The sequence below is a fragment of the Bidens hawaiensis genome, unplaced genomic scaffold (genome assembly GCF_021521415.1).
Source record: "Bidens hawaiensis isolate Kalapana, Puna unplaced genomic scaffold, B.hawaiensis_p1.1 tig00032555_1, whole genome shotgun sequence".
Lineage (NCBI taxonomy): Eukaryota > Viridiplantae > Streptophyta > Magnoliopsida > Asterales > Asteraceae > Bidens > Bidens hawaiensis.
In genome coordinates, this window is record NW_027495566.1 from 302 (window position 1) to 27,507 (window position 27,206).

The 27,206-nt window shown below is 34.6% G+C and overlaps 2 protein-coding genes and 1 pseudogene across 2 annotated transcripts; 1 reads left to right on the top strand and 2 right to left on the bottom strand.

The window, feature by feature from the left end:
* Positions 1 to 491: 491 nt before the first annotated feature.
* LOC143583836 (zeta-carotene desaturase, chloroplastic/chromoplastic-like) lies at positions 492 to 3,182 on the bottom strand (annotated as a pseudogene).
* Positions 3,183 to 21,138: 17,956 nt separating this feature from the next.
* Positions 21,139 to 23,013, top strand: LOC143583838 (ras-related protein RABA4a-like). Its single transcript, XM_077066037.1, has 2 exons — positions 21,139 to 21,409; positions 22,215 to 23,013. The coding sequence occupies exons 1-2, from the start codon at positions 21,177 to 21,179 to the stop codon at positions 22,648 to 22,650; spliced, it is 669 nt and encodes a 222-aa protein (XP_076922152.1). The 5' UTR covers positions 21,139 to 21,176; the 3' UTR covers positions 22,651 to 23,013.
* Positions 23,014 to 23,519: 506 nt separating this feature from the next.
* LOC143583837 (small ribosomal subunit protein eS6-like) lies at positions 23,520 to 25,251 on the bottom strand. The gene is made up of 5 exons (XM_077066036.1): positions 25,191 to 25,251; positions 24,583 to 24,641; positions 24,390 to 24,498; positions 24,035 to 24,307; positions 23,520 to 23,942 (listed from the first exon to the last, which is right to left on the bottom strand). The coding sequence occupies exons 1-5, from the start codon at positions 25,201 to 25,203 to the stop codon at positions 23,722 to 23,724; spliced, it is 675 nt and encodes a 224-aa protein (XP_076922151.1). The 5' UTR covers positions 25,204 to 25,251; the 3' UTR covers positions 23,520 to 23,721.
* Positions 25,252 to 27,206: the final 1,955 nt, after the last annotated feature.

Below are 27,206 nucleotides of genomic sequence, written 5' to 3' on the forward strand. Positions count from 1 at the left end.
TTAGATGTGCACTTACTATCTCTAAGACTATAAAAAGCTTTACATAGTGGAAGTTAAGTCAACTTTTATTTTACTAATCCTTTCTTGATGTGTTTCATCCTCATTGATGGATTTTATCATTTTTAATAAAAACTAGTGGTGCCACTGGTTCTCGACCTGTCATGCACCAACTATTGAGCCAGCACTATTGTGCCAAATTGCAGAAACTAGTTAGTAATCAGACAGACCATTGAACGCCAGACGCCTATAAAAAGCAAAATATTTTCAGCAATTGGCAGAGTGGAAAAGGCAGCTTAGACCACATATCATCATTTTGATAATTGACAACAGGCCCCATTTACCACAATCAGGCATACCACCCCTTTTGTATATGAGTCTTATTTTTTTAAAAGAATTACAAAGTCTGTAACCACAACATCCTTATAAATAAGTAAGCTTTAAAACCTTTCTACGAACACCTACATCACAAATATAGAAGAGAGTAACTGTACCTTAGACATAGCAAGCCCTGTAACATACGTGTCTCCATTAGCGGACTTTCTCATACAGAACCTCCCGACACCCCCATCTGAGATGGAACCTGAACTAGCATAACCATATTAGTAGTTGCAATAAATAACATTTCTTTTCCCAAAACAAGATAAAGGCACTTGATATAAGGTCTTATTGTCAGTATACTAATTATTCCATATTGTTGTCCGCGATTAAACTAAGTAACTTGATATAATCATACCTTCCTCCTCTTTCTATAATATAATCTCTGATAGGACCACTTAGGTAGACATCAGGAGAACCCTTAAGCATACGCAACAATGAGGCCTCTGTCTTGGTGGCAAATAATGAAAAAATGGTGAGCATACACCGTGCACTGATATTATCACAGTCAATAAATCCAAGAGCATAAGCAACAGGGTCCCACATCCTCTGAATACTTGTACGCGTTCCCCTTTAGACATAAACCATTCAGAGAAGCTAACCTGTTGAAAAAGCCACATTCAAAGGCAATGACTTTATTAACTTACATAAAAGAAAATAACAAAAATATCAATCTTGGATCATGGTTCTTACGTTATCTAGGTTCCGTATTTGTGTCATAGCTCCATCTGGATCGACAAGTGCTCTCACAACTGGACTTAGAGCTAGGGCAACAGCATTTCTGGCTTTATCATATGTCTGCATATCATGATACGATTATTTAACAGATTAACAAATGGGTTGTTTTTTCATATTTTACTATCATTACAGAAAGACTGTAATTGCATAAATATGATGTTACCTTACGCTGATTTGTAGTTAAAAAACGCGTTAATCCCATGTAATGGTGCTCCAACAGGAAAGCGAAAATCAAGTTCTGCAATGTGATACATGAATTAAAAAATATGTTAAGTATTTTAACATCATAATTACTTTACACCAATGTGTAAGTTAATTAGTTAAAATACTTCCGAACTAAATATAAAAAATTACCGCCAAGTTCTCCTCCTTTGTTCACAAAAGTGTGAGTATGATCCTTGACAAGAAGGTTCTTTTCAGCACCAACCTAGGTTACAAATAAGCCACATTGAAAACTTATCAAAGAATTCTTACAGATGGATAATTTCATCTCAATTGTGAGTTTGTGATAATTGTTTCAGAATTTGCAAAGGAATTTCACCTTTTTCAGAAGACGGAACAGATTATTGTAACAACCAAAGAAAACATGGAGTCCCATTTCAATGTGGTTTCTTGTTTGTCGACAAATGAACCAACTTTTCCACCAATAAAGGTCCTTGACTCGTATATATCCACCTGCAGAATTAAAAAAGTTCAAGCATTGTGGTGAAAATTTGAAGTGAACTCGTGTAGTGCAAACAAGGTAAAGCATAGTTAAACCATTTACTACTGTTCTTTTCAATCAAGTTGTTAAATACCTCATGCCCTTGATCTAATAGCTCCACTGCGGTTGACATGCCAGCAAAGGCCAGCACCTATGATTGCCACCTTTAACTTGGGTCCCCGATAATGTTCAGGTTCTGGTGGAAATAATCCTTTTGGAGCTGACGATTTAACAACACAACAAGCAAATCTGGACTCAGAACCATGTCATGTTACTAAAAAGAAAGATAATAAAGCAATAAAGTTAACATCACAGCAACTTAGCACTGATTCATTAGGCACCACCACAATATTAATCCAGTAATTATAAGTATTATCACAATTCAAATATTATTGTCCATTAAGGCAATAATTCTATGCTCTTCATCAAATTAAGTAGGAAATAAGAATTATTAGGCCATGTTACTCAGGTAATGTCCCAAATTACAGTATCGGTACAAGATAGATGCGAAACCTAACTGACAAACCAGCAAATGAAAGAGCCATAAGTAACAAACTGATCACCACATAATCACATTAGTGCCAGCACGATGCGGCAGGGAACAACACTTAAAGGACGTTAACGAGCTGAGCTGAGCCAAGGTTAGCTTGAGCTCGACTCGAACTTCATACCAAGCTAGTTCGACTCAAAATCAAAGTTGAGCTGGAATCTTTAACTCGAGCTCGGCTCTATTAAAAACATGTTCCAAAAACATTGGAATCATAAACCTCTTGTGATAAAACTACGTAATCTCGTCAAAAGTCTTAACAAATACCGCAAGTCGAAAAATCTGGTGAATCGGTGATACCTTAAACAACAAACTCCATTCTCATATATAAAATTCGTAAGTAATTATGAAATAAATCAACAAAACATAAACTATTTAATTATCAAATAGTAATCACTAATCAATAACCTAATACAATCAGCACAATTCCGTACCATTAGTTCTCATATCCGAAACATCACTGTCCAAATCTGATCGAATTACGGACTTATTAACCTTCAATCGAGTGAGCTGACGGCTACGGCTACGGCGACAGCGTATGAATGCAGTGGCGGTATGAAAGGAAGTACGAGTTCCGGCAGCAGAAGTGGCCGGAAAATAAAGAGAAGATGTAGATGACGATGATGTGGCCATGGTGTTGTAACTAACTAAGCATTCAATTGTGATGAGACAGAGTGTTATTAATATTAATATTATTGTTTAGAGAAGGAAGGAATCTGAAAACATGGAGATGCTAGTGGTGAAGGTTTTGTCACGGTATTGGAACTACCGCACCATTACATGGACAAGCAAACTCACAAACCCACCCTCTATCTCTTCGACTAATAACTAACTTTTTTATATTTTCTTTTTTTGATTTTTTTTATATACCTATCATTATATGTAATAATTAAAATAACAAACAAGTGTTTCTTAAATATGAATATTTGATGACCCGGGTGTCCCGGGTTCGATTCCTGATTCCGACCGGATTTTTCCAGAGCATTAAAACATGCTGTGCCTCCGGGCGAGGTGAGCAAACTGGGTTTTACCGGGAACGCGATGGATCCCAATCATGTCAACATAGCTGGCCTGATTGGGGTGGTGGGTACGACTTAGTCACGCAGTGCTAGCTAACTATGAAAGTCACCATTCGAAAAAAAAATTCACGTGTTTGTAAAATAATATTATTTTGTATAAAAGAATCTGAGATTTATTTTTTTAGGAAAAAGTTAAAAGTACGAAAAAAAGACAAAAATCAAAAGTGTGAGAAAGATTTATGGCTAAAAACATTATTTAAAAAAAATCAAAAAAAGTAAAAAAGTTATAATTAAAAATATAAATAAAAACTAAAATATTTCTCCCATCTTTTCTCCTTTAAAAAAAACACAATGTCGAGTAAAAAGACAAAATGACGAAAATACACAATAAACACAATCATAAATAAAAAAAATCATAATTGATCATAAATATTACACACTTTTGAGTGATATAACACAATATCAAGATAAAATGACACAATGTCAACGAAAAATAGACGCGAACACTGACGTAAATAACAAAAAACACAATAATAAAAAAGACATTAATCTTTATTCCTCAGCCCTGTATCTTTTTTTAATGTGATAAATAATTTAGTTTTTTTTTATATATTTTGACTTGAGTTATGATATTTTTTATTAGTTTATTATTATTATTAGTAGATATTTTTTAAACCAAAATCATTTTTCATTTTTCTCATGTTGTCTCCCTTTATAGAATAACTTGATCATTAGCTATGTGTAGTGGATGACTACAAAATGAGATGACTTGCGTTATGTGACGCCTGATCAGTAAATGATTGGTTTTTGTTATAATTGTGTAGTGGTGTTGTAGCTCATTATATATATCACACACAACATATTAAAATAATAATATATATATCACACACCACAAACAAGGATTTGTAGCCCACCCATCCCCCCCACCCACCCCACCCCACACCCACCACACACACACACTTCTCCCCTTTTGCATCAAGGGTGGTGTTATCGCCCCCAAAACCCACTCGTCGCCCAAATTTCTCACCTACTATGCATAGTCTTAGCTTTTAAGCTCTTACAGTTATGAAATTAGTTATTTTCACCCAACTTTTAACTTATTAACTTTTTGAAAAAGAATAAGGTGTTTGAGATTCTTTTGATGAGGGAGGGAAACTTAATAAGTTGTACTTTTGTAACTTATTAACTTATTGAAAAGTTATAAGAAAAGGAATCCTAAACAATACTTATTAACTTATTAATGCCCGTTTTCAAGTTTTTATTTGAAAATACATTTTTACAAAATTTTATTAAGAGAAAATAACAAAAACAATCATTTTATAGATGTTTTATGCTTCTTTAATCGTTCATGTTATAAACAAATACGTATTTTACGCTACCCCAATCGCTGTGTATTTAGTTTTGCTCACACGCCACATTGTAAGCCGATTAAAGAATGGTAAGTGCATGTTCTACACAAACATTGCTCGTTTATCAATCGTCTCTTCATTAATGTGTGTAGAGAAACCAGGTGTGTACGCGTTATCATGCAAAATTAGAGTACTACCCTTTTTCGTGTTAGTTGGAGATGTGTTATGAGGCTCGTAACGTCTCAACAATGTAAGGGATTTACCATGACAAACAGCATAATATATATATATATAATTATATATATATATATATATATATATATTATATATATATTATCTTCTAATAAAAGCATACAACTTTTGCCACTTGTCAATACCATAGCCTTCCTCACATTTTTTCAACCAATTTTCATATATGGTCCTTATCTTTTAAGTCATTTCAATATATGACATTAAAATTATAGGTTTATTCCAACAAAATCGTTACTAATATATAATAAGTATTCTTCATATGAATTGACAAGAGACGATTAGTTATTAGTGTTTTTTATGGTTTATATTAAAAATAATAAACAATAAACATTCGATCATAATATGTGGAATGAGAACAATCAATTTGGACTAAATCCTGATAACGTCAGCGGCTAAGGCTTAGCATTTAATACCTAAAAATACATATGATTTTAAAACTAAAAGTTTTCAGGTTAACCCGAAACCTAGAATTCGGACCCAAGAACCAACCCGAATTACTTATGTTCAGGTTCTGGTTAGTATCTTCTTGGGTTCGAGTTTCTCGGGGTCGGGTTAATTTGGGTTCAGGTACTGGTTTTTTGAGTTGGATTTTATGTTACGGGTAAAAGTGACAACCCTACTTTCAACGATTATATATAAGAATCACTACATTCACTTTATGCAACTTTAAATCTTATAATATTCTTCTAACTCAGAATAATCACTATTATTTGAACATGGTTTTAATGTTAGTATGTATTTTTCATTTTCCTGACAATTACATTCATATGAAACAAACAAATTATTTTGTTATATTTAAATTTTTGGTTTTTATTTTGCTTAATTATACAATTTTTAATTGTAAAATATAAAAGTTAATTAAAACATTTGTCATACACAGAATATTGATAACAACAAATTTATCATGATCAATCAATTTCAAATTGTAAAGATTCTAAGGATGATTATATCATCAAAGTTCAGGTATATAGTTTTTGAGATAATCATGTTTTTTTATAAACATGAGCAGATATTATCAAATGACATGATATTTTATGTGTATGAATATTTTTTTTATTAGTATCATAGATATATATTATCATTTATCTAGAGTTAGTATGTACTTGGAGAACCTTTTTTGATACACGGACAATTATATGACCATATCAAGAGTTATAAGCAGACCTATATGTTACTTTATTAATAGCTACAAGCAGACATAGACTAAATATTTTGATTTTTGATAAACAATGTATACCTGCTAATACAATCACAAATGTAGTGTAAAAGGAAGTTTTTTACATATTTGTAACATATATGTGTAATCTTAGTTATGTAATTTATGTAATTTTAATTTAAATGTAATTGTATTAACAATATATAATCAATTTCTTGAATGTATTTCACTTAATGGTCAAAATTTAAAATTTTCAACAATTACCCGTGTAATACACGGGCCTCAAACTAGTGTGTGTATATATATATATATATTGGTGGGTGGGGTGGGGTGGGTGGGATATGTTTGACCTAAACTACAGTTTATCTCCATGTTCTCAAGTTAGCAAAAAAGGCTATGCTTTCGATCTAACTAGCATACATTTTCTAAACAATTTCTTTCTTAACATTATTGTGAACATATTGATGTTTTTGCATTCTCATCTTTTGGTAAGTTAATAACTTAATATCTTGACTTGTAAAAGTAGGTCGTTCCTTAATGATAAAGTTATCGGTCTTAACTCTTCATATAACCTCGGGGAACAAAGTTGATCGATGTTTTTGGACACATGAGTTAGATTTTATCTCGTATATTTGTTAGTTTGTGTAGCGTTTTTGATACATGATAGAACAAAATAACTTTTTTTTTTCATTTTTAGTTTTATCAAAACATTTACTTAAACGTATCTAATATTTCTTGTTTCCTATTTACGTGGTATGTATCAATGTACAACCCGAATTGCATTAGCGTGTGTATGTATATAATTCAAATATTATCGAGGGTTGAGGTTATCAAGTGCCAAAATACAAGTACGAATTTGGTGCGTGTAGTCGGTTTCATGGCCACTATTATTTTAATGGGTATAAATAGGACACATGACATGTTCACTTTCACTATTTCCGAGCAATGTTAGAAAGACCGAATAGATGCTGGACCTAAAATAGCTAAAATCATTTTAACATGCCAATGTTTTTTGAATATACATTAATGTGTGTTAGGAGGTGTCACAGGTGTGAAGTGGCGGAGTGCACATTCAATTAAAACTGTGGCAACCCTTTGGTGACAACGTTGTTATACTTCGGAAGGTGCTATGGACTCACCTTGTTAACTTTGAAAATTGCATAAATTTGATGATTAAGAAACGAACAAATGAGTTGCAAATATGAAGATCGTAATGGAATTGGTACCAGGTATCGAACACGAACTCGTTAATTTGGCTAACACCCAAACAAGAATATTATTATTGAGAAACTTCACAAAACTCAATTACCTAATTACAATCTCTAAACCCCAAAACACGGGTATTTATAATCTAACCTATCACGTTTAGACTACAACTAGGATTGCTAAATAATAGGACATAGTAATTATACTAACAACTAAATCTAAGCATATTTAATTGTTTATAATTATCCACTCCTTAAATCTTGTTACTTAACCTTACACGCCAAGTAACGCCTTGAACCGAAATTCCCAACAATCACCCCCGGAATTTCGAACTCGAAACCGACAAGTCTTCAACTCCAAGTAATTCTCGCATCTCCTTGAATTTGATTCTCCCAAGAGCCTTCGTCAAGATATTGGCACATTGCTTAACACCGCTAACATGCTCGACGCTTACTTATTCACGATCAACACATTCTCGAATGTAGTGAAACCGAGATTTAATGTGTTTGGTCCTTCCATGGAAAACCGGGTTCTTCACAAGTGCTATTGCTGATGTATTATCGATACGTAACACCATTGCTTGAATTTCCTTGTCGAATAACTCACTTATCAAGTCTCTTAGCGAAATCGCCTGACACGCGGCTGCGCTTGCCGCCATGTACTCTGCTTCACACGATGAGAGTGCAACTGTACATTGTTTCTGAGAACACCAAGTAATTGGTGAAGACCCAAGATAAAATACATGCCCCGTAGTGCTTCTGCCATCGTCTTGGTCAATGTTATGGCTACTATCACTATAACCAACTAACACGTTTTTCCCACGAGTGTAAGAAATACCAAAACCGAGAGTACCTTGAATATAACGAAGAATTTGCTTTATAAGAGTTGCATGAGATTGCTTCGGGCTTTGCATGTACCGGCTTACGATTCCTACCGAATACGCCAAGTCGGGACGAGTTTGTAAAAGGTACCGGAGACACCCGACAATCTTTCGATATCTCGTAGCATCAAAATCTTCTTCATCTTCAAATTTAGAACTTTTATACTTGGATCCAATCTCACTTTTAATATGCTCCGAGTCATATCCAATATCGTGCGGTTCCGTATTTCGATAACTCCGTTTTGTTGAGGTGTATATGGAGCGGTTAAATGTCGAATAAACTCCTCGTTTTTAGAGAATCGATTGAAATCACGAGAAGTAAATTCTCCCCCTCGATCGGTTCGAAACGTCTTGATTTTCTCACTATTTTCCGTTTCCACCATGACTTTAAATCGCTTGAAGGTGTCGAACGCTTCATTTTTTTCCTTCAACAGAAAAGTCCACATGAAACGAGAAAAATCATCTATCAAGACGAACACGTACCTATTTCCGGCTATGGTACTAGGAGTAATGGGCCTGCATAAATCACCATGGATTAGTTCCAAGGCTCGGGTTGCTCTAAAAGTCGCCGTCTTCGGAAACGGTTTCCTCGTTTGCTTCCCGACTAAGCACGAGTCACAAATTTGATTTTCTTGATCAACTTTTGGTATTCCAACGACCATATTATTTTTCACCATTTGTTTCATAGACTCGAAATTTAGGTGTCCTAGTCTCGCGTGCCAAAGCCAATTCTCGTTATCAATCCGGGCTTGTAAACACACGGGTTTCCCTGTCTTTAATTTAATCGTATACAGACGATTCTTGGATCGAGTAACCCGCATCAGCAATTTTCCTTGATCATCATACATCAACAAGTAATCGTCTTTCATACGAATATCACAACCACTTTCCGTTGCCTGCCCAAGACTAATAATATTACTTTGTAAACTAGGAATATAATAAATGTCGGTCAATAGTTGTTGCTCCGCTGTTTTACCGACTAGCAATATCGACCATTTCCCGCAAATATCAACATAAGACCCATCTCCGAATTTAACTTTGCCACCAACACGCTTATTTAACTCAGAGAAAAAAGATAAATTACCCGTCATATGGTTGCTCGCACCGTTATCCAAATACCACAAGTCTTGTTCGTTCGAACCACCCTCGTAATCTTTTGGTATAACCTTCTGTTCATTCAATTACACTTTTTCTTGAACGCACTGCACCATATAGAGGGACAGGTCTTTTTATTTTGCTTCGGCCAAATGTGCTTGCCTCTCTTTCCTTCGTACCGGACACCACGAAACGAAGTGACCAAATTCATCACAACGAAAGCATTGAACTTCCGAGTAATCCTTTTTACCCTTTAGTTTATCCCCTTCGTTGGACCCTCCTTGTGAACCACGGTTCTGACTTCCACGTCCATTACCACGTCCTCGGTTTGAACCTTTCCCGCGCCCCCTACTCGATTCGCGAGAAAACTGCTTCGAACTCGAAGAGGATTCAGAATTATTAAACAAAAGTTTACCTTATTCAGAACGCAACACGTGCCCTTTTATACGCTCCACATAAGCCTTCAACCTCCCGACAACATCCTCAAAACTGACTGTTTTAAGGTCTAACATTTGCTCGAGGGATGCTACAACTTGGATAAACCGGATCGGCAGGCTTGTGAAGAATTTATGGACTAGCTTCCTTTCTTCATACGGTTGTCCAAGTGTGGCTGCTTTAGAAGAGATCACGATCATTCTCGAGGCATACTCGTCAATGGTTTCGGTTTCGTTCATCATCAAACCGTCAAATTCACGTATTAACGTGTGAAGTCTAGCATCCTTCACACGTTTTGCGCCCATATTTCTTGACTTTATGGAATCCCACATCTCTTTTGCCAATTTAAAATTACCGATTTGAAGTATCTGTTCCTCGGGAATCGACTGAAACAGAAGCGCCTTCGCAATGCTATTTTGCTTCGCGTCATTAGAGCACGGGTCAATCACATCCAAAACTCCATGAATCCCAAAAATAACTTCCATATGCATACTCCAAATCGTGTAGTTTGTTTTCGTCAAACGTGGACACTGAAACGACCCGGAGATCGTCTCCTTTTTTGCTTGGTTCGCGTCACCCATCTTGGTTCTATGACTATAAGTTTTTTTTTGAAAAATATCGTGACCTCAATTCATTGGTTCCAACACGTGATTTGATTTATCTACACAACCAAATCACCTTAATAAAATATTGAATAAGTCTTTATCCAATTCTTTTTATCACCACAACCTTTCACCAATTTAAACACAATTGACAAATAATAATTCTGTCAAAGTGTCAATTGTTTTAATAGTAGCACCAAGATCCAATGTACCAACCTTGGTCAAACCAAACTAATACAACCACGTGAAAAATTGAATGATACCACCTCGATAACCACACTTCTTTACAAAACAGGTTATAATTGAAGAAGTGATTGCAAGAAACAATTGCAGGTTACGCACTTGAGTAAATCCCAAAATCCACCACTACAGGTCGCCGATATTAATGTAATTTTAATCGCCGAACACCGTGAATATTCAGCTTTGCCGCACACCGTTAATTCAGAATCCAATTGTTTTCTGCTGCTCACCGATCGGAATTCCCTCACGTCACGGGTCGGTTCCGATTGCAGGTCTTGTGATGTCACACCCCGACCAAAGGCGACAGAACATGCCGGGGTGCAACCGATTGCCCAAATACACAAGACACTATTTAAAGTGACAATATTTAATCAGCTCATTTATTTCATAAATCAATAATCAACACATCTCGTTCACACAAACAATTTGAATACAAGTAACAATTATATTGTTAGTTTTACTAATATCCTAATGGTCTTGGTAACGTTTTCATCAAGTCCTCGAGTCAACCAAAGTCAAACCTGTAACATTTCATAAAATAAAGTTTGTCAACACAAAGGTTGGTTGGTGAGCAATTCATAAGTTTGAGCATATAAGTATATAGTAATAAAAAGCCACAAAACTAGTATACAAAACAATAAATAATAACAATTTAGATATGCAAAAGATAAATAGTTCGGACCCTTTCTAAATGGTAACAACCAAGTATACTCGGATCATAGTGTCCATGAGGCTACCCGCCTCATGCTAAATAGTTATCGTTAATAAGAATACATTAACGACACCCTCCATAAGAGAATACCAAATGGATTCGGGATTTCGATTCGGATCGCGATACCGTCTATAAGGGGATACCAAATAGATCGGATTTTGTGAGGCCAACCTGCCTTAGCATTCAAAGTTTAGCATTCAAGTGTGGCTACCCGCCAAAGCAATAAACATTTAAGCATGTAAGCATATAACACCAAATCGAGCATTTATTTAAGTAAAGTATACAATCACGTTTGTGGGTTTAAAGATTCAAGTAAATAAAGCATTTAGTTTGATAAGTATGAAATGTCACCCAAAAACGAAAGATGGAAAAAGGGGTATGAAAGTACTCACCTCGATTGACGAATCGGAAATAATAAATGATCGACATATAAAAAGCTGGTGAACGAAACGAACGAATCCGACTTGAAAGCTAATTGAAACGAATAAATAAAATATTAATGAACTTGAACTTTAGTTGAAACTACATTTGAAACATTGGACAAGAATGTTCGGTTGTTAATCGGATTATCGGTTAATTTGTTAATGATTAAGGACTCGTACTTAATTGGTAATTAAAATAAAAATAATATTATTTTATTGGGGCTTTTAAATAACTAAACCAATATTAAATAGAAATGAGACGGGTTTTAAATCAAGAGTTCGGTTTTCATAAAATGAATTGATAATAAAGTTTATAATAATATTATTAATGATAAATGATAGTAATGACAATAATAATTCTAAAAAGATAGGTTATATATATATATATATATATATATGTATATAGATATAAGATAAAGATGATGATAATAATAACAATAATTATTAATAATAATACTAATATAGTATAATATTAATAATAGTAGTTAAAGAATAAAGATATTAGGAGTTAAGTGCCGTTTTAGTACCTGTGGTTGTCTAATTACGCAACTTTAATACCTATTCTTTATTTTGTGCAAATGGCTACCTCAGTTTCAAAAATCTTGCATTTTTAGTACCTTTGTGCAAATGTCGGATTGGGTGAGAGAGAGGTGGAGGAGGAAGACCACTGATAACGCCGTGAAGTGGGGGGGTGTGCGTTCACGATGCTGCGTGTGGATTCCGGGCGCCGGAAAAGTTTTAGTGTGTGTGTTGACATGGTGGTGGAGGTGGTATGACGGTGGTGAGAAGAAAATAGTGAAATTACCAAAGTGCCCCTGATTTAACGAACAAAATAAATGGTGTTACAAAAAAAGTACTAAAAATGCTAGATTTTTGAAACTGAGGTAGCCATTCGCACAAAATAAAGAATATGTACTAAAGTTGCGTAACTGGATAAACCACAGGTACTAAAATGGCACTTAACTCAAGATATTAGTATTAATTAAAATGTTGTTGGTAAAAATGATAATAATAATAAATAATATTGATAGTAAATAATGATACCATACACGATGTTGGTTCGATTTCTAAACGAGTTCACAAAATAAATATAATAGTATTATTGTTAATAATTAATAACAACAATATGACTTTTAATGGATAATAATATGATCTTTAATATTTATAATAATAACAACTTTTATATTTATAATAATAATGATAATAATAATAATAATAATTTTTTACGTAGTGATATTAATATTAGTAGTAACAATAAATTTGTTAAGTATAAGAATAATATCGAAACCGATCTAGGAAGAGACTCGAACCCGAGACCTTTAGTTTAATGACTAACGTACCAACCCAACCGAACCAAGATAACGATTTGTAAATAAAACTCGTAATTAAACCCAAAGTTGTTAGTTTACCTATTAGTTGTTCACGAGGTCGTTGGAGATGAAGGCACGGAGGGTTGCCGGAGCCAAATTCCGGCCGCCGGAAAAACGTATGAGAGAGAGAGAGAGTTAGAGAGAGAGAGAACGGCGGTAAGAGAGAGAGAGAGAGAGTGCGTCAGAGAGGGAGAGCGAGTGTCGCGAGAGGGAGAGAGAGCCGGAGTAGATTACGTCGGTACACCGGTGGCCGGTTTTCCGGTCACCGGAAAAACGAGGGAGGAGAGTTTTGGGGCCGACGAAAACGCGGGGGAGTGAAAGAGAGGTGGTGGTGTTGGAGAAAAAGGGGAGGTGAGGTGATGGTGCGTCGCCGATGTCACGGAGCCGATTCCGGTCGCCGGAAAACGGCGTCGGAACAAACAAGGAGAAAGAGAGCGGCTGGATGTTAAAGATGTTAGGTTTAGGTTTTTTTTTGGTTTAAATATATTATACATATTTACATAAAATGCCCTCCAAGTTCTACATATTTTATGAAAAGGTTTTAAAGTTAAGACATGATAATATAGATTCGAAAATGACAAGTATTACCCCTTATGTTTTTTCTTAACGACACTATAACATGACAAACATCGATTTATTGGTGATCGAGATATATAATAATATTATGTAATAATAAGGAAAGGTTCTAAAATGTTGAGTCGGTTTTACAAACTAAAAGTTTACTAAACAATAGCACTCGAGACTCAAATTTGACGAATGTCACATGTGACACGGGTCTTGAACGAAACGCCAAACGAACACTGATTGCAAGAATCTTCGCCGGAATTCTTCACGTCACAGGTTTTCCGATGAACGCAGACGATGACTTGAAGGCCAGTGGGAGTTCCCTCACGTCACAGGATACTCCGATGTAACACCCCGTAACCGCAGCGGAAACGTACACGGGATGCAACAGACACATCTGATATCAACAGCATTGCTTATAAAGAAAATACCACTACATTACTTTATAACATATTACATTGTTGCGAGTTTCATTACTGTCTAGGTGTTACACACATATTTTACCGATAAGACATTAATAAATTCATTACAAAACAAAGAGCAGCAAGCTTCCAACAGGTAGCACAGATAGTTAAGCACACATCAATCAATCCAACTTGGGCATACCTAGAAAACATGTAAAGAAAACGGGTCAACTACGAATAGTTGGTGAGTTTCACTAATTTAAATAAACACTGACAAATCATTTTAATAATCATTTATTAACAATATAATCATGCTGGGAACTATGTTACCCCAGAACATTTCCAATAACTTTCTGGGAACTATGTTACCCCAGAACAATAATAACCCCTGGGAACTATGTTACCCCAGAACAATAACAACCCCTGGGAACTATGTTACCCCAGAATAATAATAACCCCTGGGAACTATGTTACCCCAGAACAACAATAACCCCTGGGAACTATGTTACCCCAGAACAATAACAACCCCTGGGAACTATGTTACCCCAGAATAATAATAACCCCTGGGAACTATGTTACCCCAGAACAATAACAACCCCTGGGAACTATGTTACCCCAGAATAATAATAACCCCTGGGAACTATGTTACCCCAGAACAACAATAACCCCTGGGAACTATGTTACCCCAGAACAATAACACATTATAAACATTTTATATATTCTATGCATCAGTCCATATATATATAAATGTACAAGTATTTCCATACGATCGGTATGTACTTAAATACTTTAAATAAGACATGTTTTCCGCCCCGGGAAAATATAATTAAAACAATTCATTAAAAGGGGCTCGTGAAAACTCACCTTTTTGTGAGTCGGTGAGTAATATAAGGAACAGCTACGTGCCTGGATCTGTAATATAATATCTAGTCGTTACTATATAATTCCCATAACTTAAATACATATCAATCGGTACATCTGGGAACATTGTTAACCCAGTACTGTACTCGATTCGGGGACAATGTTAACCCCGTGACACTTCTAAGGACTCAGATTGACATTGCTTAGAGTTTGACAGTCAATTTAGTTAAGGTGATGAAATTATAGCTCGGTTTGCCACCCCGTTTGGCCGTGGGGCCCGTTTCCGGTATTTCGGTGCCGGAAACGGTATAATCGGGTAAAATTACCCAAATCATCCGGATTATTTTCGGATGATTTATTTTTACTTAATTTACTTAGATTTATGAAATAGTCTATTTTTAGAGTTTTCATGTACCAGTCAGCTCGCTTATGCGAACTTTGCCGGTTTACACGTTTTAAGCTTTAAAAACTTGTTTTTATGTTCTTTTTAGCACAAATAATTACCCGATTAGTCTCGGGTCTTGAAATTTTGCACAAAACTTAATTTGACAGAAAGGAATTTTGTAAAAATTTTCCAGATTTATTTTCTTATATTTATATTTATTTATCTATTTTTAAATCTTATTAAAATACTAAATATATCAAAAATACCAAAACACTTTAGAAAAATCCCAAGTTTTTCTGGGATGATCTTTATCATCCTCATAACTTTCTGGAATTTTCCCAGATTTATTTTCCTACATTTACATTTATTTATCTATTTTTAAATCTTGTTAAAACACTAAATATATCAAAAATGCCAAAACACTTTAGAAAAATCCCAAATTTTTTTGGGATGATCTTTATCATCCTCATAACTTTCTGGAATTTTTCCAGAATTTAAAACTTATTTTTCAAGCCATTTTCACCCAAAACCGAGCTAGAAAGCCCTAGAACTCGTTTCACCGAAAAGCCTACTTAGACTTTTCCAACTGAGCTCAAATTTTGTGGGTGACTTTTATATGTTATAAAAAGCTTATCTTAAATTTTCCGGAATTTTTCATCATGTTTTGCTATTTTTCACTATTTTTGGCCAAAACCGGGCATTAAATTCACCAAATATTCATCTTTTATCCAAAAATTACCAAAAATTCACAGATCTCATATTTTCATGTGTAGATCATCTCTGTGAAATTTCGTGACCCGACTCTAAGCACACGTAAATCTGTCCATTTTTTCATAACACACGAAAACCGAACTATTTTGTGTTTTCTAGCTTTAGATCGCAAGGATCTCGGTTTCTAGCCTTTGCTAGCCGCTAGATACAACACTTACAAGCACAATATCACTATACCAAGCAAGTTACACCAATAATCAAACCATTTCTTTCAAAGTGTCGGTTTTTAAGTAAAAACAAAGGTTTTAACCGTAGAAATCCATTCCCGACTCTTTTTACTCATTTCTTGGACCATGATCCCTTGTATAGCATGTATACACCTCTTGATCATGCAAGAGTCGGTTTCATCTCGGGTTTTCACCCATCTTTCACTTGGAAACTCATTTTAACAAGATTTTAACCGTAAAAATTCGTTATAAACTCTTTTAACTCATCACTTGGATCAAGATCCTTTGTATAACTTGTATACATCACTTGATCATGCGAGAATCGGTTTCAACTCGGGTTTTCACCCATTTTTACATTTGAAACCTCCTTTTCTCAAGATCATGAAGTTAGAAAGCAAAATTCAAGCTTAAAAACATATGTTATACCTTCAAATCTTGGTTAGAACTTGAGTTTTTGGATGAACTTAGAAGGGTTTAGATAGTTGAGAGAGTTTTGATGTGTAAAAAAAAGAAAAATGAATTGATTATGATTGTAAAGGGACCGATCGGTCCACCATAAGGGTGGGGGGTGGGTCCCACAAATCCATTCTAAGCCACATATTCGGATTACGCAATCCGGATAATGTTGTGGATAATCTGGTTCAGTTCGTTTCTCGTTTAAACTCGTAATTCGGCTTAAAACGGGCCTAAAATGGTTGTTTTTCGGGTTAACATAAAATTTATATAAAACTGATTTAAAAACTTTAAAAACTTAACCCATGACATTAAAACATCATGTTATTAATAATTACGCATCTTTTTCGGTTTGATTGATCGTCTCTTGCTTGGTTTGGTGTTAAAGGTTTCGTTTATCGTACCGACGTACTAATAAATCGAAATCCTTTTTCTGTGCTATAATTCACTTATCCCGAAGCATTAATACCTCGTAAATATCACTAAACATTATATACTTCGTCTATAATGTAATTCCCGATTCGTTCGGGTTTCAATAATCGTTCATTGGTTAATTGTAATTCCAATATGATTCACTATATAATTGAGTATGATTCATACTGTGAACCATATATATTCGTATAAACGTGCTATAACTCATATAATCAATATTAAATAACACGTAAATAGTATATTCCGGCTAGGGTATACCTGGAGTTGCCGGAATCGTTACATCCGACCTTCAATTGCACAGGTCCGACCAATACGTCGGTTTACCAGGTATGTCGATTAATAACGCTCTAATACCAATTAATGGAATTGGTACTAGGAATTGAACACGAACTCAAAACCCAGACACGTTAATTTGGCTAAACACCCAAATATGCTTGTTATATTATTGAGAAAGAAGCAATTAATGGAATTGGTACCAGGTATCGAACACGAACTCGTTAATTTGGCTAACACCCAAACACGAATATTATTATTGAGAAACTTCACAAAACTCAATTACCCAATTACAATCTCTAAACCCCAAAGCACGGGTATTTATAATCTAACCTATCACGTTTAGACTACAACTAGGATTGCTAAATGACATAATAATTATACTAACAACTAAATCTAAGCACATTTAATTGTATATAATTATCCACTCCTTAAACCTTGTTACTTAACCTTGCATGCCAAGTAACGCCTTGAACCGAAATTCCCAACAGATCGGTTATGTAATCCAAATGAACTAAGGGCTCGAGCTATCCAAGTTAATTGTTCCATGGGATTGTGTAAAAAACTCACTGCGACATATATACTATTAAACAAAAATCATAGGTGTAACTTGCGCCCGTCTTTAATGCGTAGATCTGCTTATGTGTCACCTTAGTTCATTTTTATAAAGTTGTTTCAATAGAATAGAGTATAATCTTTGTATGAAACAAATAAACTTGCTCAGATATCATAATTCGAAATCACATACTTAGTTGTGAACAAATTAACTTGCTAGTTTATAATGTGATAATTGATGTAAAGGTTAACCAAGTTTACGTGGTGGTTTTACTAAAGGGTGAAAAATATCCCGTTATATCACTAACACGTGGCTTTCACTTGGAAGAGCACCCCAAACAATTAAAGTGTGATTGTTTCACTTGGAATATAAATAATAATAAAAAAACAAGAGTAAAGTGCTATTTTTATACTTGTGGTTTGACAAATAATGCGAATTTAGTCCAAAAAGTTTATTTTTTGCACATGGACCCTCCACGTTTCCCAGTTCTTGCCAATTATCCTCACTAACCCCGTTAATTTTATCGTTAAGTCAGGGGTAGACATGTCTTTTCACTATTTTTTTGTTATAATATTTATTTAAGTGAAATGCGATTTTCGTCCCCCTGGTTTGTCCAAATCTGCAGTTTTACTCTAGTAGTTTCAAATTTGCAATTTTCTTCCATATGGTTTTATTTCACTTGCAATTAAACTCGAATCCTCTAATCGTGTTAACTCTGGTCGTTAACCCATTTGCGTTCCCTCATGTGACGATCAGTTTTGTCGCCCCCCCCCCCAAATAAACCTTAGTCCTAATCGCAACCCCCTTCACGTGAGGGGCTAGGTGTATTTGGGGAAAAAGGAAAAAAAGAAGGAACAAAACTGTCCCTCATGTGAAGGGCACACTGATGAGTTTAACGACCAGACTTTACGAGATTAGGGAATTCAGGTTTAATTGCAAGTGAAATGAAACCACATACAAGAAAAGTGCAAATTTGAAACTACTTGACTAAAACTGCAGATTTGGACAAACCAGAGGGACGAAACACATTTCACTTAAATAAGTATTATAATAAAAAAGAAGTGAAAAAACATGTACATCCCTGACTTAATGATAAAGTTTAACGCGGTTAGTGATTTGGATGTAACTGACAAGAACTGGTAACGTAAATGGTCCATATGCAAAAAATAAACTTATTGGACTAAATTCACATTATTTGTCAAATCACAAGGACAAAAATGACACTTTACTCAAAAAAAAAAAAAGAAAGAAAAAAAGAACAATTAAAACTTAAGTTGGGTGAGGGAGCATGATTGCATTGACCCAAAAAAGAATAATTAAAACTAAAGTTTACACCGGCATCATGTTTTGCCCAATACTCTTGCCAAAAACGTCCCAAAAACGCCTATCCGAGTATCCGTAATAGTGTGCAAGACGTTTTTCAACTTAGGTAGCATGGCATATTGTTTCATTACGGGTGCCCTAAGTTTTATTGTTGTACAATGTTGCAATAAAAATCATTTACACTCCAAATGCCAAAGGTTTTATGCATAATGTGAGGCAATAGTTCAATCTCTTTGGTTACACCAATTGGTGGCCCCGTGAATTATGAGGTTTGATTATTTTACACCCCCGTAAACTTATTTTAAGTTAAAAAATAGTTACTATGGTGGTTTAGTTGCTTGCAATATTACTTAGTCATGTTATAATTTATTGTAGTTCTTATGTCATTATTTTTAGAGTTGCGGCAATTTAATATAATTTTGTAACTCGGTCCATTCTAACACACACCATTTTAACACATAGTGACGAAGAATCTTAAATCTACTACCGTCTAAATAGTACCAACAAAACACATCAAATCACATCCTATTATTCATATCAACATCACTTGAAGATAGAAAGCTTCAAAACATGAATGTTCCACTTTAACCTAACCATGCACAACAACTAAACCACACGTATTCATGGTTGAGTGTAGTATGTATTCTTTATGTCCATGCATTTTATTTAGTTTTATTGCCAACGCAATAGTGTTATTCTTGATTAGGGTTGTTCAAATCACTCGTCGTTCGCTTAAAAATTGTTTTTTCGGTTTCGGTTTGGTTTGTAAATAAGCCGATTGGCTCAGTTCGGTCTGTTAACGAACCAAGCACGAGCGAAGGTATGGTCGGTTTGGTTCGGCTTGATTGGCTTGAATTAATTTCACACACACATATACATATAAATAAAATTTCTAGACCCTTTTAAATTTTCACTTATTTTATCAGTTTTATAGTTTTATTTATTCGCTTCAAGTTTGCAGTTGAATATACATTATATTCAACTTCAAACTTTTTTCTTATAGAAATTTATAAGCTACCATACGTTTGTCTAAAAATTACTAGTTTGTTTTTAGATACATTATTTCCAACTTCTTGTTTCTTATTAAGTTTTATTAAAGTGAATAAAACAAGTAATATTCGGAAATCGCTCGATGTGTGATAAAAAAATGCTTGGTTCGATATTCACTCTATAAATGAGCCAATCGGCTTGGTTCAATTTGTAAGTGAGGCAAACACAAGCAAACAGTTACTCGGTTTGATTCAGCTCGTGAACAACCATATTCTTTTTTTCTAGATGGCGACTTTTTATGTGTTTAAGTCATTGCACTCTCCAAATTTGGAGAGCCTCGTTGCAACATTCTGGCCAGACTATGTTGTCTTAAACGGCCTACACCAGCGGCGAAGCTTGGACTGAGGCACCGGGGGAGCTCAAAATGTATACAAAATTTCACAAACAAGGGGGGCCGGACTCAAATTTTCGGCCAAAAAAGCTAAAAATTACACTACGTATAAAATTTTTCAACTGAAAACAAGTGAATTTACACTACTGTAAAAAAACGAAAGGAAGGGAACCTGTGTCCTACACATGCTTTAGAGTTTGACTTTAAGTTCCAACCATACTATTGGATTTGGATGCCTTTGACAACCATTATACCGGCATAACTTTTTAACTTAACAAAGTGTTATATACTCAATCAATCACACCACCAAAAAAGATATTATTAAAAAACTGAAAATTGAAAGATCACGAAATCTAAAAGGCCCGAGAAAGAAGCGAGGCCAACATCCGCATGTCAACATCTTCAGATACATATCTCACTCACTCTTACTCTTGATTATTATTATTATTATTATTATTATTATTATTATTCTTTACCAAGATCTGCACATTTTACAGATCCATCAATGGCTACCGGTGGTGGATACACTGATCCCAGCCAGAAGATCGACTACGTTTTTAAAGTGGTCCTGATCGGAGACTCTGCTGTCGGTAAGTCACAAATACTCGCTCGATTCGCCAGAAACGAGTTCAGTTTGGACTCCAAAGCTACAATCGGCGTCGAGTTTCAGACTCGAACACTCGTTATTGACCACAAGTCTGTTAAAGCTCAGATCTGGGACACTGCCGGTCAGGAACGGTATAATTTTACTGATTCATAGTTTAGCTTATGTTTCTAGGGTTTGTGTGATATATATTATATATAATGTGGGTTATACTTGATTTTGCATTGTTGTTGCGAGTAATGTGTGGTTTTGTTGATCTAGATCTTTAGTTTGATTTGCGAGTAGCGGATTCATAAGTTGGAAACTAAGTTGTTTTTTTTAATGGCAAAAGGATAATATATGAAATATAGAAGAAAAATGGTGCTGTGAGGTTTGAAATAGGAAGTTTAGAGTACAATCAGTCAAAATAGCATTGACAAATGACTCAGTGATCTACACGACTACACCCCACCTCGCCACCATCCAATACAATGCAATTAGAGGCATTTTAACGAGTATTACCACATTTTATGCAATTAAGTTCAATTGCATAAATTTTTGGTAACTACCGTTAAAGTTTTTCTTGTTTCAATGTATTGAATGGTGGTGCAGTGTAGATCATTGATCCGTTTGTGGATGTTATGTTGATGGACTGTACTTTGGGTTTTCTGTGTCAGCTTCCCATTGCCATTTTTATCTCTCTGTTTTATGTATTGTCAGGACCGTACAAAGAAAAACTTATTTTCCAAAATGGTATGCATTTTTTTCCTTTTCATTTTAGCTTGTTAAATAAAGTTTCAAGACATGTTATTATTGTCTTTAGGCCATATGTAGATTGTAACACTTCAAAATTGATTATGATATCACCTATCTTTAAAATTGTTATTGTGGTCTTACAAATTTTATTTTTGTTTTTGATTATGTGTATATATATAAGTTTCTCAACTTGGTAATGAGCAGGTACAGAGCGGTGACTAGTGCATACTACCGGGGTGCAGTGGGAGCCATGTTGGTTTATGACATAACCAAACGCCAAACATTTGACCACATACCGCAGTGGCTTGAAGAGCTACGCAACCACGCGGACAAAAACATAGTGATCATTCTAATTGGAAACAAACGTGATCTGGAAGACCAGCGGGCGGTCCCCACAGAGGACGCCAACGAGTTTGCTCAGAAGGAAGGATTATTCTTTCTTGAAATATCCGCACTCGAGTCAACAAATGTAGAAGAGGCATTCTTGACTGTTTTGAATGAAATCTTCAGAATAGTCAACAAGAAAAGTTTGACTGCGGGTGAGGAACAAAATGAGAACCCGGGTTCTTTGGCTGGAAAGAAAATTATCGTCCCGGGTCCTGGACAAGTAATTCCGGAGAAGATGTGTTGTAGATCATAAAGAGTCGTTTATATATATATCTATGGAGATATGGTGTTGTATGGAAGAAAGACGGTTAAAGATCATTTGTTCTTTTTGTACTTTTGTTTCCGGGTGGTGCTGGTATTTTTGGTCCAGATTCTTCCATTGTTGTATGGTTTATTGCAGAACACAACACAAGCAATTATACCATTTGTGTATGTTCACATTTATTCTTGATGGGCGTTTTAGATGCTATTTGGTTGATGTTCAGAGTTATGTTTTAGAATCAAAGATTACATATATTCTAATGAAAATTTCGGGTAACTGTTGACTATGGTTGACAATCACAAAACTGAACCGGTCAGGTTGGTTAAGTACAGTCAATATTCTGAAAATAACACTTATGGTAAACGGTCAATTTGGTTTACACGATCGATTACAAGTTTCAAACCACAAACTAGACTGTTAAACCGCCAAAATTAAGCCGAGAACTGAATAAATCTCAAACTGGTCAACTTGCTTCAATTTAACTGTTCGCGTCATTTCAAATAGACCAGGCTACACAAAGGATTCATGATATAGATGATATAAATGTAATTATGGGTGTATAAAATGAGTCTAGAGGCTTTAAAAATATTTTTGGCAGCTCAAATTATATGCTTGTTTATACATAAATGACAAAGTACCAACTTTATGCTAAAATATAAGCAAAATAACCGGCTGCTTACGAAAATTGTAAAATTAAATTTGTTTGTTCTACAAAGATTATGGAATTGTCTTTTTTACACGTTAAAAGCTAAGATGAAAACATAAGATTTTTAACGACTCAGAGACTTCAAATTTTAATCATAAACTTCAACACTTCATGTAGAAGAAAACTTGACAAAAGACTTCAAAACTCATAAACTATGAGGAACACATCATAAGAAACAATACATTAAGCCATAAAGTAGACCATAATCCCAAAAACTTTAATACAAGATAATCAGTCAAATAAAATTATAACAAAAAGGTATCAAAACAAAAGTCTCACTCATTATCAGCATAAGCATACCCTGAAACAGAGTTCATAACACTACCAGCAAAGCAGTTTAAGCAGCAATAGACGGTTTAGAAGCAGCAGACAACCTGGACCCTCTTCTTTGCCAAACTCTCACTTCTCTTCTCTCTCTGCTCCTTCAACCTTGACGCAAGAAGCTTCTGGTACTCCGCGGCCTCGGATTTAGCCTTTGCAATCCTCTTCTTCTTGTCGGCAATTCTGGCCCTCTTCCTTTGCAAAGTCAAAGGTGTCACCAACCTCTGAATCTTGGGTGCCTTGCTCACTTCCTTCCCTATAATAACAATTACAAAACAGACGCGTTAGTTGACCAGACCCTACAAGCCAACACTGATCAAAACGAAAGAAAAAAATAAACGAACTAACCAGCTTTGTTTGTGAAAGTACGCCTGTAGGTGTTGACATACTTCCTGACATCATCTTCCTTTGAAAGGTTGAAAAGCTTCCTGATCTTTGAAGCTCTTTTAGGACCCCTCATTCTTGGCTTCTCAACATCGGTTAATCCCGGAAGGTCATTTTCACCCTTCTTGACAATGACCAAGTTCAAAACTGAAAGGTCTTGGCTCACAATGCATCCTCGAACAGACTTCCTTCTGCGTTCACCGTTACGCCTCCCGTAACCTCTGAAACATGGAGTACCTAGAAAACAAAACTTATGGTTGTTAATAAATTAACAACAAAATATAGAAAGGTATATTACAAATGGTTGTTGCTAACTAACCTCGAACAAGTAAAAGGCGAACACGCCCTGGAGTCAACACTCCCTGCTTCATTGGGAAGCCTTGCTTGTCGCAGCCTCCCATGATCTTGAACACGTAGCCTTTGAACTCCTGTTATCAAAACAAATTAAAACTAATTGTTAAATAACTTGGAATGGGAGTAGTAACAGGTACAATGACAGCGTAAAAAACTACCTCTCCAAGTGCGTCTCCACTGACTTCCTGAGAAATCCTCTTGTCAAAAAAAAGCACGACTGTAAAACCAATGTCAAAAACATAAATTTAGTTTAGATTAAATGAATAAAACAATAATTAGTTATTTACAACTTTCAAAAAAAAATTAACTTTAAAACATGAAAACGTAAAGCCAGAACATGAACTATATAGCCAAAACATCATAAAAAGGCAACATAATTATATACATATAATATAAATTAAACAAGTAAGGTTAAAAACTAATAGTTGAAACTGAAAATAAACTTAAATGTAAAATTATTTTGAATAAATGTATTCAAAACCCAAATTGTTTGATTGCTAGAACAAAAACAAGGTATACAAGTTTTAAAATTTTACTAATTAACTAACTATCAACTATCACTTACAACAAAAAGCTACAAATAAATAATTTTAATCACAAAGGCTTAGATGACATAACAGTTATTTGCTAGTTGCTAAACAAGTTTACAAGTGTAATAACTAATAAGACATAAAAAATATCAAAAGCTTCGAATCAAATATATAATATAAACCACACTACATCACAAACTATCACAAAATCAAAGGGTGAAGAATCAATGTCTTACAGCTTCTGGTCATCGTCAATTTCGAGCTTCTTCTGGCATCCAGTTGTCGGATTGCAATGTTGAACTACATAGACATTTATCACAATTAAAATCGATTAATCTAGTGAAATTATGTTTATGCATTTGATGATGAAATAATTAGGTTTGAAAGACAGGTAGGTACCTTCATCTTCAGGCCGCCGCGAGGATGATAACAAAACACCTGCTGCTTCAAGAATAATAAGGACTAGGGTTTTTCAACAAACAGATTGGTGCAATTTATTATACGTGCTTGGCCCATTGGGCTTACTTTGTGGATTTTTATCTACAGGAACCCATTTACTACTTAGTAATATGTTTGTATCATTAGTGGTGCACAAACTGGTTAGTTGAAAATCAGTTAGTGGTCAACGTTTAAATAACTGGTTAGACCGGTTAATCGGGTCAGGTACTACCTGGTTTTGAAACAGCAAACCCCCACCTGGTATAAGCGGTTTCGGGTATAACCAAGCCGTTTAACCGGTTGATAACAATGAATTAATAAATAAATAACCAGCTTGTAACCGATTTCGGACATCAACATATAAACTGCCAAACCAGTTTCTAACTGGTGGTTAGAAACGGGTATATGTATGTAGTGCATCACACCCCTATACGTATTTCTTGATTTTTTCGGTTTCTTGCACACCCCTATATGTATTTCTTATTTTTTTTTTGGTTTGATTTCTCGGTTTTTTCGGTTTTTTTGCATACCCTATATGTATAGGTGTATCACATGCAATATTAAAATAAGAAATTTCTATACTAGTTAATATCACAAATTGTTTATCTTCAAGTAAGATCATCAAAACCCATTTAAATGATGGAAGGTTCAATAATGAAGATTATAGATAAGTAAGATGATAGTTGCAATCAAAATATAAGATGTGACAATGCTATGTGATGTGAGGAAGGGATTTAGCTATATAGCATTGTAAGATATTGTTGGGTTTTGTAATTTCATAAATTATAAGGATTAAGTGAACGGTTCAATCTGAAAGGATACCATACGGTTTTTTAAAAACCAATTATTTAGTGTAGTTTGGACAAAATAAACATAGGTTTAAAAATGTTATAAAAACATCTTGGGTCGACTCACGTGTTTAAACTCTATGAGTCATCACATAATAATGTTTGGTCCTGGTTTTTTAATGTGGATTAATATAAAAGGAAGTCCAATTGTAAATTCAAAAAGTATTGAAATTAAAAGTTTGAGAAATATTATATGAAATTAACAAGTTTTGTATATGGACTAAAATAGCTTAGTCAAATGTGATATAATCGAATTATCGACAAAATAGAGAGAAAATGATGTAATTAGTCTATAAGTTATAATTAAAACAACAATCTTAGTTTTCACAAATATTATGTTGATAATAACATTGTATAAAAGAAATAGTAAAAGATATCCAAAGTATTAAAAGAATAAGGAGCTGTTTGTTTACATCTGAATGGAACCATTCAGATGTAAACATCTGATTCATTCAGACTTCAGACTGTTTGGTTTCAAACAGAAAAACATCTGAATGACTAAAATTAGGTCTGAATCATTCATACTTGTTGTTGTTGCTGAATGGGACATATGCTCATTCAGATCTGAATGAACCAAACAGCCCCTAACTTTGAAATGATAAATCGAGTAACTATATATTGATATTTTTATCTCTCAATCAAGTCACATCTAGAAAAAACAAAATTGCTAACATTTTAATAAGAACAAAGCTCACCAATCTACCATCATTTTGGCTCATAAAGTTATATTATCTATCATAACTCGATCGATACCTATGAATTTGTCACAAAAAAAGTGTAATATTTCAGAATCTGTAAATATATATATATTTGAAGAAATGAATGTTTTTTATTGCATAGTTGGAATAAGTTAAATCTTCTATGTAAAATATTGTCCAAACAGTCAAGAATATGTTTGATTAAATTTAACAAAACGAGGCCTACATTTACATTTAACAAAACGAGGTTTTTTCATAAGTGGGTGAA

Excerpts from the sequence above, each read along its gene's own strand:
- LOC143583838 (XM_077066037.1), top strand. The coding sequence starts at position 21,177 with ATGGCTACCGGTGGTGGATACACTGATCCCAGCCAGAAGATCGACTAC. Across the intron at positions 21,410-22,214 it reads GACACTGCCGGTCAGGAACG|GTACAGAGCGGTGACTAGTG; the intron begins GTATAATTTTAC and ends GGTAATGAGCAG.
- LOC143583837 (XM_077066036.1), bottom strand. Across the intron at positions 24,499-24,582 it reads GTGGAGACGCACTTGGAGAG|GAGTTCAAAGGCTACGTGTT; the intron begins GTAGTTTTTTAC and ends TTTTGATAACAG. Across the intron at positions 23,943-24,034 it reads TACTTTCACAAACAAAGCTG|GGAAGGAAGTGAGCAAGGCA; the intron begins GTTAGTTCGTTT and ends TTGTTATTATAG.